At 39.3% G+C, this 14,426-nt stretch overlaps 2 protein-coding genes across 2 annotated transcripts in view; both read right to left on the reverse strand.

Moving 5' to 3' along the window:
- Positions 1-245: 245 nt before the first annotated feature.
- Positions 246-1,866, reverse strand: LOC119691860 (beta-1,3-galactosyltransferase 5). The gene is made up of 2 exons (XM_011562269.3): positions 962-1,866; positions 246-747 (listed from the first exon to the last, which is right to left on the reverse strand). The coding sequence occupies exons 1-2, from the start codon at positions 1,689-1,691 to the stop codon at positions 452-454; spliced, it is 1,026 nt and encodes a 341-aa protein (XP_011560571.3). The 5' UTR covers positions 1,692-1,866; the 3' UTR covers positions 246-451.
- A 3,374-nt stretch (positions 1,867-5,240) lies between these two features.
- The window catches only part of LOC105390897 (calsyntenin-1), a 175,356-nt gene continuing 166,170 nt past the window's right edge, over positions 5,241-14,426 (reverse strand). Inside the window, exons 11-20 of the mRNA XM_048630905.1 lie at positions 14,130-14,267; positions 13,780-13,912; positions 13,296-13,480; positions 11,354-11,535; positions 10,870-10,986; positions 10,172-10,270; positions 9,534-9,660; positions 8,735-8,889; positions 8,026-8,134; positions 5,241-7,538 (exon numbers count right to left, since the gene is read on the reverse strand). Coding sequence (XP_048486862.1) covers positions 7,471-7,538; positions 8,026-8,134; positions 8,735-8,889; positions 9,534-9,660; positions 10,172-10,270; positions 10,870-10,986; positions 11,354-11,535; positions 13,296-13,480; positions 13,780-13,912; positions 14,130-14,267 — 1,313 coding nt within the window. The 3' untranslated portion in view covers positions 5,241-7,470. The remainder of the gene's footprint in view (positions 7,539-8,025; positions 8,135-8,734; positions 8,890-9,533; positions 9,661-10,171; positions 10,271-10,869; positions 10,987-11,353; positions 11,536-13,295; positions 13,481-13,779; positions 13,913-14,129; positions 14,268-14,426) is intronic.

Genomic DNA, 14,426 nt, shown 5'->3' on the forward strand with positions numbered 1-14,426 from the left:
TCCTCAAGTATGCCAAGTTCGAAGAATTTGTGTGAAGTGTCTTCAAGCTATGTGTATCTTATGAATTACCTACAAACAGTTGTTTATAGCCAGCAAATAAGGCACACTGAGTAATAATAATAATAATAATATGTGGGGACATCTCACACACGGCCATCCGACCCCAAGCTAGGCAGAGCCTGTGTTATGGGTGTCGGACAGCTGATATATCTACACAAATACATAGATAGATACATATTAAATATAAATATCAACACCCAAGACCCGAGTACAAATATCTGTCTTTAAACAAATATCTGCCCCAGCCGGGAATCGAACCCGGGACCTACGGCATAGCAGTCAGGGCCACTAACCACTACGCCATTCGACCGTAATACTCCAGGCTCCACTAACAACCAATTTAAATAATAATGTTTTGATTTAAATGTGCAACTTTCATCTTAATCTTGGTCTATGCTAAATAACTATAAGAGTTAGCTTTGATAGCATCCCAGAGCCTCAACATCCATTCCACAGGCAGGTCTCTAGGCCCAAACAGAAACCGGCCACTATAAAATGGCCCAAGATACAATAAAGCATAAGACCTACTTTGGCTTAACATTAGTTTTCCCATCTGAGTGGGCTCAACAGATATGTCTTTCGCTAGTGATCCCGTGACGTGCACATCATCAATCCAAAAATATTTTGCATTTTGGGCAGCGTCCAGTAGTTGTATTACAACGTCTTGAGAGTAGACTATAGCATAGCCTGTAAAAGAAGATACAGAAAAGATTATGATCAAGATTAATAATAATCATAGGTGAGTAAAATAAAAATAATTTACATTAAAAAAATATGTGTGTCTTGAACTATTTTCCACAAAATTAAATGCTCTTGGGTTTTTGTATGATGAATATGAAAAGCAATCAAATACACTTTCAAGCTAGATTAAAAATCTATGATGTTCATTTTAAACTCTTACCTGCACAACAATCAGGGTATTTATTGCCAGGATATTCTTTGACTGTCACCGCCCATTTAGAGTTGGTGCGGAACACTCCGGGTTCCACTGTCTTGTAGCACAGGATCAGGTCGCTGGCCCCCCACGGAGACAGCTCTCTCACCAGGAACTTTTTGAATGCGTCTGAGTGAACTACAATATCATCATCAGCCTTCAACACATATTTAGCCATTGGACAATGATGCGCCACCCACTTCAACCCCATCACATGCTTGTATGTCATATTCCTGTACGCATCCACAAAGTTCCCCTGCACTATATCACCATGTTGCAAGCTTTCGTTCTGAACTTCTTGATTCAGTGACGAGTTTTCTATTTTCCCCATCAAAAATACCACTTTGGTGTATTCGCTGGTTTGACCCCAAGTGGTTCGGATGACGTGGCGGTTCAGGGCGTGCCCGGGGGCCGAGGATACGATGACCAGAAGGAGGAAACCGGCAGAACTATTTGCGCAGGTGGGTGGGTTCAGAACAAACTTGAAGTCATTAATGTCTATAAGTCGGTCGTAGACATCTTTCACTGGCTGTTGCGTGGTGTTAGAAGGGTCCAGCAGTGAGAAGCATGGTTCAGGCTCGAGAACAACTCGGTTTTTGTAGTAATAGTAATAGTAGTTCTTGAAGAGTAGTGCACTTATAATGACTGTACAAATTAAATGAAAATCTCGATTGCTAAAGTTCATTAGGCAATTCATGGTGGCCTGTGCGATTAACTTTTAATTTAACTTTTGTTTTGTAAGTATACCTAGTACAAGAACCTATAATCAGTTGAAGTTTTAAGTAGTAAAACTACCCTTTTTTTCTTTCTTCTTAATAAAAACCAAAAATATTGATTGTTTTGTTGTGACTTTTTACTTTATAATTTGTTTGACATTTACCAATCAGTTTACGTTTCGTTTTATGATTTTACCATTACAATGTCGATGAGGACTGTTTCTAAATAAATACGATCGATTGGATTGGATGCGTTGCCTATGTTGTAGGAACCTCATAGTGGCAATCGGCCTGACTTGAGGACCTAAATGAGCTATATTGCGGTGGTACGGTAGTGTCAACTGGGCCACATCACAACGGCTACTTCGACTGTGTGTGCAACTGTGCACGTCGCTGACCCTTTGGATTTATATCATTCGCCACCAGGCCACCACCAACGCCGCCACCGTACTGCCACATGCTCGACCTTCTCGTAGGAAAAGTAGGTAAGTAAAGCCAAACCAGGAATATAAAAACCCTCGCCATATTGCGGAAAAGCAACAGACAGAACTTTTTTCTTGTACGGGTATCACAAAGTGTAAAGTGTCTTAAACTCAAAATGTCATTTGTCTATTGCTGTCAAACTGTGGTGCTGTCAATGCGTAGGGTTTATTATAGCTTTTGTGTGTTATTTGTGTTTCAAAATGCCGAAAACTATCCATAGCCGTGAAAGGAAACTAATTTACCACATATACAAGTATTGATCGGAGAAAAAGTCCGAGGGATTGGACTATATTCCTCTTGATAACATAACTGATAAGTACTATTGTCAAAATGACTGGACTGGTAGGTATAAAGTATAGTAAGAGCAAATGAATTTGGCAAATTTGTAGTTTATGTCGAATTCCTGTGAGGATGGAAAATATCAAACCACTAACTCATGTCTTTTGAATGCTTAAAACTATTTCAGTAAATATGCCTTTAGGACAATTTCATTATTTTCAAATTGGCGTTAATGAGTACCTACAAGGTAAATACCTACACAACTGTAATCTAAATGTCGGTTTCCTCACGGTGTTTTCCTTCACCGTAAGACTGTTATTACACATGTTACTTAAGTCCCAAAGAATCCATAGGATATATCCTCTCACTGATCTACTGACACTCTTTTCAAAATAAAGCATAAAAAAATACATTTAAGAATTTGAGCATGGCCAATTCACATTGGTATGACTATACTTAGTGTTGCAGTCCTCAACGCAAATGTGGCGCCCTTAATACAGGGTTTTTATATTCCTGGTTTGGCTATACCTACTTATATTTCTTGTGCCCAAGGAACATACCTAACTTTGAGCCCGACTGAACGATGTTCAAGGTGGCCAAATTATCGGACGCGGCTGTCAGCCGCGACTGATAAGTTTGCACGGTCTTTCGGGACGACTCAGACGTCTGAAAGCTGAAGGTCAGCCCAAGGTTACGTCCGCGACTTACGCCCGAAAGTTTGAACAGCGTAGTGTACATTTAGTCGCGGCTGACAGCCGCGTCCGATAATGTGTTTCTACCATCATACCCTGGAAGAATAGGGTGTTGCTTTTTTTTGCCCTCGCAACACTTATCCCTTTATTACACTATACTATTGTCTGTGGTCACGCCATAGAGAAGAGATTATTAGTTAAATGGTCATGGAACTTGCCCCGTGATTTAATCAGTTGACTTGTGACTAAGAATGTATTTTAATAAAAAAATCCATTATAACACTCATAGAAATGCGGAAAAGTTAAAAAACAGTTCGGACTTATAGCATTTTGATATGCCCATACAAGACTTATGCTGATTTGATATGAATCTTAAGGACTTGTAGTTGTTTGAAAAATGCCGATTAATATTTTTTAAGCTTTTATTTTATAAAATCAACTGGCTCTTTAAAAGTTATACAAAATAGAAGGTAGGTATATAGGTAATAGAGGTAGGAAAAAATAAAACCTGGCCAAAGTGTAGGTGTACCTACTGTATATTCTACCCGATAATGCCCTGTGTTTACTCCGAAAATGCTACGTGGGTTGGAAAAAAGGGGTTTTAAACTTACTTCGCCATAGTTTTCCGTGCTTTCTTCGCTATAGTCTTTAACCTGTTTCTATTGCGAGCTCATCAATAACAATTTGATCCACATTTTCATTCATTTTAGTTTAAAAAAAACACTAAGAGCTCAAACCACAATCCTCGAAACTCCCAGCAAGACAGACGCCATGTTGAAAATTAAAAGTATTTGAAATGCGAAACTATGAGACTTAGGTAATAGGATTTGAAAAAAAATAACTTTTTTAACGGCTTTTTTCTCAGGAATGCCGTGCACTTATTGGATTTTAAAGGGAATAGGCAAACTGACATTTTAACGGAGCACACGACCAAATCAAAAAGTCAATTTTTCGGGTAGGTGGACATATGGCTGTTTGATATTCATCCACTCGAGATCCACTCAGTTATAGGCATAGAGAAAATAAACTACTCATAGGTAGTCTATGGTCAGGCGAACAGTCGTCCGGTCCGGGTCGTCCCGCCGCGCCGCGCCGCCCAGCCGCGCCCGCCAACAAAAGTTTTAAAATACTGAAAATCTCGAGTGATATGGGAAAGTGAATATACGGTGTTGATTGTCCTGTGTGAGTGTTATCTCGACGTAAAAACTGCGGAAAGTGCGATTACAATGATAGTTAACACCTTGTGGATGAAATGTTAATATACCCTCAATATTTATTATTGTAAGTATGTTTGTGTAGAAATTACGTTGTTACATAGTCATAATATTCATGTAATTTACTAAACATATTCATAAACAAATCACCACTGTTAAGCCCCCCATGTTTATATCGGGACGGCCGCGGCCGGTAGGTACCAGTAACTACCAGCTGAGGCTGTTTTTAAATTTTTAATAGCATGCTGATTTGATCACACTCGCGGGATTTCCCAGCCCGCCTTCATACAAGTATTAATTGTAACTATTTGTAACGCGTGAAAATAAGTTAAAAGCACCTATATCTAGTTTTTTGACTATAAAAAACAGCAAGAATTTACATTTACTTGAATTACTTTGAAAATAGCCCTCTTTGATGGTATTTTTATGTATTAATTTAAAAGTATTTAGTTAAGCTAAACAATGATACCAAAACCGTATATCTACGTCGAGGCAGTCAAGAATTATTGAAAGTTCAAACACACCTAACGGAGCTTATGTAAGTTGATTTAATTTACAATCAGAACTCTTTCACTAAAAATATGAAAGAAACACCAAAAAAAGTGGTTCCACCAGACAGATATGTTGCCAGTAATATTGGTAACTATGATAGTCTCCTATTCTTCAATATGAAGATAGTCAAGCAATATGGCTTATGATGATGATGATGATGATGGCTTATGATCATAATGATAAATCTACACCAGCCCAAGTAGGTACCACTGCAGTATGATTCAAGTCTGTCCTACACAGGTCTAGCCTACTTAATTATAGTTTGGTAGGTAGGTCTTCCCTAAGCCACAACAAATGAAACGATGATAAGTAATTTTAAACCAACTTTATTTTTAGCTAAAATATAATAATTCATACATCAAAGAAGTTTCCTAATTATACAATAATGATAATACCGCAGTAAGTAATACACAGAATAAGTGAGTTGTAAAAAAGTAAAATAATTAAAACATAAGTTTAAGTAGAAATAGCTACCACATGTAATACTTTTAAAAGAGTGGGTTAAAAGTTAAAATGCCTGCATTTTAGAGTCAAGCTGCGTCAAAGACTAAAACATTAATAAAACTTCAGATCTTAAAATAATAGAAGACATTAATGGGTGATAATTGGACGGTCATCGAGATATAACGCAACTACACAGCAAATAACATGAAAATACTACCGAGGCGGTGAATGGAGCTATGTTGACGCCGCACTGGACAAAAAAACCCCGAAAAAAACGGGAATTACTTAGGTATGCTTAAAAATTGCTTTTCTAGATATTTTTTTGTTAAAGTAGCGTAGACCGCATACTCTATAATTTTGTGTCCAGTAGTTAGCAATGTATAATGATGGAATTAAAGACAGTTATGAATGGCAAATGGCACAGTTTTCTTGTTATATTGGCCGAAATAACAGCGTCGAACGTAGCTCCAATACCGCTCCACAGTGCAAAGAACACTTCAAAAAAAGTGACAAAAAGATCAACTAACAAGTTCGGAAAAACCACGATTAAATTTAAAAAAACACCGATCTGATTATGTTTACAACGATTGCTTAGATTGTACAGTCAGTGTTCACATATATCTCTACGCTAATATGGCAAAAAATATACCGACTTCCGTCATGATATGCAACGAGTGGGACAGAGACAGTTATATGTCTCCTAGCTCCCGCCGTAAGCGATTAAACAGAGGAAATTAAAAAGTAAAAACTTAACTAAACTTACAAACTAGGTTTTGGACATTGATCCATTAGTTGAAGTTATTTTCCGAAGTATTTTGATATAATTCTTCACATGTATAGCCACTTAGTACCTAGTTGTTAGTAAAAATCCCTTAACGCATTCAAAATATATATATAATTATATAAGTTCACTATATATAGTGGCTGAACGTAGACAAACACAAACTGTGTTATGTAAATATCGTACATCTATATGTTTTTCAAATTACTCTGTGCCTAATATACATTTAAGCCGTTTTTTTTAAAAGCTCGTAAGGGTAAGGTGTTTGGACATTTTATAAATTTTATTCTACAGGAGAAAATTGTACAAAGCTATTTATTTGTACTTTAACAAAATAATTAAATGCTGTTTTGAACATAACCTTGCGTACTACTAATCCTTTAAAGTGTCAGAAAAAAATTGCGTCCTTAGTCCTTAAAAGAAATACAGTAAGAAAAGCGACCTTAGAGTGTATATAATATACATTGTAAGTATATAATATCTTGCTTGCTTACTTACTAATCTTATTTACCGATTCCATACGAAATTACAACGACTACTATTTAGTACATACAGTTTTTTTTTCAATTATTTCTTAATTTTCAACGAATAGAAAATGACATCTTCTCTATGGGGGTATCTCAAGATATATTTGTCCTTAGACAGCAAGCAAGGAAACGACTCCAAATAATGTTTTTTTACGTATAAATTGATATGATCTTAAACCTTACAATTAGGAAATAACTACAAATTATAAACAATGCTGAATATTTTTGTGCCACGCGTGGATAATTTGTGCAACAAGCGTTTTTTTTTCTTTAGAATGCAACTCGGAAAGGCAGTTGGGTTCAAGATATTTCTCATCTTATTAAGTACATCCGCATTTGCGTACCTAGATTCATTGGATGTTACTATTTGTTTCACATATCAGCTATATTTTTACCATTACAATGTTTTTTTAACCAATGTTTCTAATATAATAATCCTCTATAATATAATTCCGTCTCTTATACAATTTCAACACACCCAATCCAATACGACACATATCACACTCAGGTCGAAAAAAATCTACACAAAATTTGTGACACGCCAAACGAAACCCAACTGCCTAGTTATACCCGATATAGCGACAGAACAACTCAATTCCTTAGTTAAAATGCAACGGTATATAAACCCCGTAAAATGCTGAATGCGTCATAGAAAGTCAAATAACAGATGTAATCACGTCAACATTAATTCGACAAGGTTCCTGCGCAATAGTATTTTACGGGGCTTATGCTACGCCTGCGTTAGAGCGAGACGCGTGGCGCGAGCGGGATGGCGGTATGTTTGTCGCTTACATCGTGCTGTTGTCCCACTCTAACTGGCTGATGTTCCGGTATTTGTGTTGCTTGCTCGACACCACTGGGGAAACAGAGAAACTTACATTAGTATTGAATTAACCATCAAAGATTACTGCGAAAAACTCAAAAATTACAATCCTTTTCCATCAGTCTGGTTAATTGGAAATTACCTACGTCTTGCCGTTGGACCACAGAAGTTTCAAAAGACATCAAAATAACAGTTTAGTTATAACTATAACGCGCATAGATAAAGAAACAATATCAATATGGCGGGCAGATATAATATTTTATTTCGATCCAATCAAAATTTAGTCAATAATATACCCAATAACAGTGCTGTTCCCACGAGCTTCACTTCTCCTTAAAAAGTTTTCCTGTGGGAATTCTAGGATAAAAAGTAGCTTATGTTCTTTCTCAGGGTCTAGACCATATGTATACCAAATTTCAATTTAAATACGTTCAGTAGTTTTGGCGTGAAAGAGTAACAGACAGACATACAGACACAGTTACTTTCGCATTTATAATACATATGTATTAGTTAGGATTACCTTCATCGTCATCATCGTCGGAGTCGTGTCGGTCCGAGTCGGACTCGGATCCGGACTCGCCATCGGACGAGTCCGCCACCGCCGCCGCCACCGCGCACGAACCACCCGCCTGGAATAGTTAAATAAGCACTTATAAAACTTTGCAAAGACTACTGTTTGTTATTGACGTAGATAAAATTTACTACTTATACAGGGTGTTGCAAAAAGGGTATACTAAGCCGAAACCAGCATGTGCAGCATGTTCTATCTAAGCCCGAAACTGAAATCAGAATTTCAAAATTCGCGAAATTGTACTGTGTGAAAAAGAAGTGTTTAATTGCTGGAACCCAAAATATTTCCTTTTGATCCGAGCCATTCCGAGTAGGTACTTTTATATCTCCATAACCATAAAAAGTCTAACTAGGTATTTTTTTAAATGCTGTTTACCTGCTCCATAGGATTGACAGTGATGGTCAGCACGCTATCATCCCACACATCTTAGAGAAGTATATGAAGAAGTCCTGTATATGGTTGACATTGTTTTGTTACATTATAAGTTTATTTATAAAAGTGTTACACTACCTGCTCCATAGGATTGACAGTGATGGTCAGCACGCTATCATCCCACACCACATCTTAGAGAAGTAAGAATGATGAAGAAGTCCTAAATATGCTGGTTGACATTGTTATGTTATATTATAGGTAGGTATATTTATAAGTGTTACACTACCTGCTCCATAGGATTGACAGTGATAGTCAGCGCGCTGTCGTCCCACGCCATGTCCGGGGGCGGGGCGCGGGGGGCGGCGCGGCGGGCGGCGAAGGCGGCCCCGCCCAGCACCAGGGCGCCGCACGCTATCACTCCGATCAGCAGGGCCACGTGGTCTGTGGGGTTAGGTTAGGATTGGTGGTGAATACAGAGATAGATAATAAAGAGCTATATCCCATATATGCCAATAACTAGTTTTTTTATCAAGTTGTTTTACTTTGGGATATGATTAAGATTCAGATTCTAAGTGCAAATATGCAAAAAACTCATGTGGGTCGTTAGCGACCCTCTGGGCATATATGGGATATAGATAAGTGTAAAGATTTGTGTTGAAACCAGGCGTGCCCAATTCTACTGAGACCTGACGTATCAATGGAACTTATATGATTATTAGCCCGTAATTAAGACCCATACAGAGAATCTGTGCTCCAGCAAAGTACCAAGTAAGACGAGAAGGCAAGCAAGAGGTGAGTGATCCTGTCCCTTGTCAGTGTTTGCTCTGGACATCCAAGTACGGAAAGAGAGACATGGCGAACTGGAATTTCTCCCTGCCATTGTGTGGGTGAGTGGGGTCGCTAATGCCAAAATTTCAAAGTCAAAGTCAAATATTTTTATTCATCGTAAAAATATAAAATTTTCTGATGATCGTCAATTTTTACAAAATACTTTCACTTCAACCTGCCCTAGGCTTTTTTTAGAAAATGCTACTCTTTCCGCTGACCAAGATGTATAATATTATAATAATGATAAATATACTCACTAGACTGACGCAGGTCGCGCACGCTGGGCGCGGGCGCCTCCACGCTGTGGTCGTCTCTCAGCGCGTGCGCCGCGAACACGCGCGGGGCGTGCGCGTCGCCGTGCGCGCGCACGTGCGCGTGCGCAGACTGCGGGGGAGGAGGGGAGGGGGTTAGAATAAAAAGGTGTAGACGTAAAGTACTAAAGGTAGAGGAGAGATGGTTAGATTATTGTAGATGTATGATTTATGATTCCTTTCATCACTTTTCAGGAAGAATTTAACATAAAGAGATCCTCGGCCGATTCCTGGGTTGAAAATATATATATATATATTCTTATTATTTACAAATTGGTTTTACGCCTAGCTTTATCCAGTTGTACCGGTTATCCGTGCCGATTGCACGAAAGCACTCGTTTGTTCGTTTGTCTTCAGTGTAGATAACCGTACTTGGCCGGTACAATAATTTAGCCACTTTATTCTACTAAATAAACGTGCACCACCGTCAACTAAAGATGAACATATACACTATCATCATCATCATCAGCCTTCTATCGCCCACTGTTGGGTATATGCCTTCTTATTTGTACGCCAATTCTTCCGGTCCTGTGCCGCTCTGGTAATACACTATGGAAAAAGATTATTTTTATAACTAGGTATACCTGTTTATCCCTGGGCGCGTCCATCTTGTCGGCGACGCCGCTGGGGTGCAGCTCGTGCGACACCTCGCTGCTCGCCATGTGCGGGTGCACCACCGTCAACTGGGGATGGACATTAACATTGGGTTGATTGTGTGGGTATAAAAGAAAGCTTTCTTTAAAGCTCATTAAACATACACGTAAAAAATAGCACTTCTCATCATCCGACACATCACGTCCCCACTGCTGGGGCACGGGTCTGCTTCCATTAAAGGAAGGGTAAACCCTTCCTTTAATGGAAGGAAGGGTAAGGCCTAGTCTAAAAATAGCACTTACGTCAATACAAATAAAAACCATCAGCGAAATATTTAACCGACTTCATTTATGAACATTACGTTAAATTACGTCTCGGCATTTATCGGTAATTGCTTATCTTAGTGGGGTAGTTTCTTTATACAGTTTGTGCTAACAGGCTTCACAGTATCTTAGATAATTGCTTTTTAGATGTGGTTGCTATTTTGTCAATCAAGACCTATAGCCATATTATTATTATATCATAGGAATCATTACCACTTATTTCATTTGCAAAGCTAGAGTTGTTGTTCTAGTAAGCAGTCCAAGTAAATAACGTGGCAATACGCTACGATCTCACTTTAGATTGGGTAACGCTATAAAGAAGTTTATTACTATATAGTACTAGTAGTTGTAGACTATAAACTCACAGTCTGCACATATTCGTTGCTGGTGAAGCGTCCGTTGAGCTCGCTGCAGGTCAGCTTGAACACGCGGTTCAAGTAGTAGGCGGGCTTCTTGTTGCTGTACTCTATCTCACGGAGCACCTGTGAGAGGAAATAAAACATCCAATTTAGTAAGGCATTATAAAAATCCTAACTGGTGGTTTTCTAAAATGGATCGCTTCTCGTAATGTTATTGTGTGTTTACACATCGCTCGGATTACGTGATTATCCGAGTGTTATTTGAGCGCTCTCGGACAGCGACACAGTTACTCAGCGGAATTGGATTATGTTTTTTTATACGAGAAGACCAAGTCTTATACCGTGTGACGCTTAAAGGCATTTCGGCCCTGAGCCTTTTCCTTTCTTTTCTTTATACTTTCATAACTTTACCCAGTAATGTCGGTCATACATCAGATTTTGTCATTTACAACTTATAATACCTACTGATGTTAATAACGTGTATACTAGCCTGTTGATAGTTCTCAGCGGTGTCAGCGCCGGACAGTATGACTCCGTCCCTGGTGACAGAAGCTCGGATGTCGCGTCGGTCGGGCAGTGAAGCGCCGTCTCGTAGGCTGAGCGCCTCGTGGTCCGGGTTCAGAGCCGGGTAGACTGATACCACGCACGAGTCGAGCTTCTGAGGGGTTGGGTCTGGGGAGAGATAAGGGGAGATTTTGAAAATACGATATTACTATATGAAAAAAAGATAGAATCTTTGATTTCACCTTTAATAAAAATAGCAGCTTTCTCAATATCTTACTAATTGTGCATTTTCGCGGGTGAATATCCATGCTTTAAATCGTGTCGTATCACAAACAGCATATTTTGTAGGTAGGTTTAAGTAAGATTAAGAAATACTGATAGGCTAAATTTTTGTTAATATTTTATTGTGCTATTAATTGATTGAAAGTGTTAATGTCCTCTTCTCCCAACCTAACAAGGGTTGGCTGGAAGAAATTGCTTTTTGGCAACAAGCCCGCCTTTGTACATTGTTAGTTTTCTTTTAATGTTCTTCACCTTTTATTTTGTACAATAAAGTGTTTATAAATAAATAAATAAATAAACAGGTTCATCAGGGTAAGTAATACGAGGTATAAAAACGCATGGTATAACATTCACAAGGTATACGTCCATATGATATAAATTTATTAAGTATAACGATCACTGTGCATAACAAACGAAAGGTATAATTACTAAATACATAATTTTGTAAAGAATAACGTTCAAAAAGTATAATTTCAATTGATATAACGATTAAAATGCATAACGTTCATAATATATAACGATTATAACATATATTCTACAACGGATATAATTATCATAATTTATAATGCACAAATAGTATAAAAGATTGTCGTATCGTATTTTCATTATTATTGAAGTTTTGTGGGGGGAACGCTCCGCTCCGCTTCGCTGCGCTCCGCTTTGGTTTCGACGAACATGTGCACCTAACACGCTCCTCCTCGCTTTGCTCGTCGTCGCACCTATCTTTAGGTTTTGGTACTAGGGGTTTTCACACCGTTATTATTATTGAAGCTATGATGGGAGACGCTCCGCTCCGCTTCGCTGCGCTCCGCTTTGGTTTCGACGAACATGTGCACCTAACACGCTCCTCCTCGCTGTGCTCGTCGTCGCACCTATCTTTAGGTTTTGGTGCTAGGGGGTTTGACGGTGTTGGGTAATTAAACATAGATTATGTTATATGTTAGGTACTATGTTTTATGAACTTTATACTAAAGAAAGAAAGAAAGAAAGACTACTAAATGATAGTATATATTTTAAACGATATACGTAATGTATGTTATACGAATTGATATTAGTCCTCGTGAGTGTTAGTTATTTTGATATTATATCAAATGTACGTTATACCAATTGAATCTTATACCTTATGAAAATATAGATTTTGTTGGTATACGTAACGTTCATTATATATATGTTGTGAACGTTATTAATGTGAAATTATACATTTCGTTTTTATACGTCGCAATACGCACCCGGTTCATCAAGGCACAAGCACAAGCAACTTCTCAAATAGCCATTTGTATGTATAGAGAAATTTTACCCGCGAAAAATTTGCGGCTTTAGTCTCGAAGAATGGCGTCGTTTGGTCTAGACGCACTCACACTCCAGACTTTTAGGGTAGCTATAAGTTGTCTTCTCCACTTTGGTCACGGCACCAATTGTAAAGCCTCACCTTGCGTCCCCTGGGCGTTGTTGCTGATCCCCAGGTCGGGGAACACGGGCAGACCGCGGTCAAAGTACGCGTAATCATCAAGCCTTTCCGTGCGTTGTAGTCGCAAAAGAGCATTCATAAAATATATTTGGCAGCGACGACGCAACGCACAAATATACAGGTCCTCGCTTTTAGTCTAGCTAGACAATCACTGCATTTAGTATCTATAATTGCCAACCTTGGGTCCCCTGCGCGTTGTTGCTGATCCCCAGGTCGGGGAACACGGGCAGGCCGCGGCGGAAGTGCGCGTAGTCCCGCGCAGCCTCCGCGCCGCCGCTCAACACGATGCGAGGGGAGAGCGGCTGGAGGACCATGATGAAGGATTCCGCTGGCTTGGCCTTGATTATGCGGCCGTTGTCGCAGCTGTTGGGAGTGGAAAAGGTTGATTTATAGGTATACTTATATGTTTCAGAGGAAAAGAGAAAACAGCAATCGAGCAAGAGAAAAAAAGCTGACCCCTGCCCCTCAGCTACTAGCTAGTATCAGCGTGAATGTATGTATGGTGCATGAAATGAGCCTGCCTCTGGCGTAGTCTTTCAGTCAGCGACTGGATCTTATCTAGCAGACTAATCTTATATCCACGGTGACAAAACCTAAGCGTCCAAACTCTAGTCTAGATCCAGTATTTATCATTAATGACTAGAAATGATAAAGAAACTCACGTGATAGTAGTAGCTACGTGCACATTCCGGCGTCCAGGCGTGGGGAACGGCCGTGAGTCGCCGTACGACACTTTACGGAGTAGAGTTTCAACGTCAGCCGCGCCGTCGCCCTCCACTGATACGGATTTCAGGTCTGGTGGAATTAAAGGGGGGATTAGAAGCAATTAGGGATTGGCAAGTTAATAAATTATAAGACACAGAAAGAGAGCCTTTATTTATTCAATTGAATTCCCTGTAGTGACGCACTACAAGGTCTAACATTCAATTCAGCATGTAAAGGTCAGATTATTATAAATTTTCTAGAATATCGCCATCTACCGGCCACATATTGAACTACTAACTACACTCACGTCTCGCAGGCGTCAGGCTCAGTCCCTCGGTGCATCGCGCCACGCACTGCAGGCTGTCGGCGGGTTGCGGCGCGTGCGTGGAGACTCCCAGGCCGGCCAGCCAGCCGCGAAGGTGGTGCTTCATGTCGGATTCTGTTCCTGTAAGAAAAGAAATAAGTTAGTTTGAATTTGCTCGAAAGACGAGGTGTCGCCAAGCTATGATTTTTTTGTAGTGCACATTGTAGTCTCTCGTTCACTTTCTGATATTAATTTAACATTAATTAATCATTCATCACAAAAAAATAGGACAGATACGTC

Source organism: Plutella xylostella, chromosome 27, assembly GCF_932276165.1.
Source record: "Plutella xylostella chromosome 27, ilPluXylo3.1, whole genome shotgun sequence".
In the NCBI taxonomy this organism is placed as follows: Eukaryota; Metazoa; Arthropoda; class Insecta; order Lepidoptera; family Plutellidae; genus Plutella; species Plutella xylostella.

Coding starts and splice junctions, on each gene's coding strand:
- LOC119691860 (XM_011562269.3), bottom strand. CDS start 1,691: ATGAATTGCCTAATGAACTTTAGCAATCGAGATTTTCATTTAATTTGT. Junction 748..961: donor ATACCCTGATTGTTGTGCAG/GTAAGAGTTTAA, acceptor CTTCTTTTACAG/GCTATGCTATAGTCTACTCT.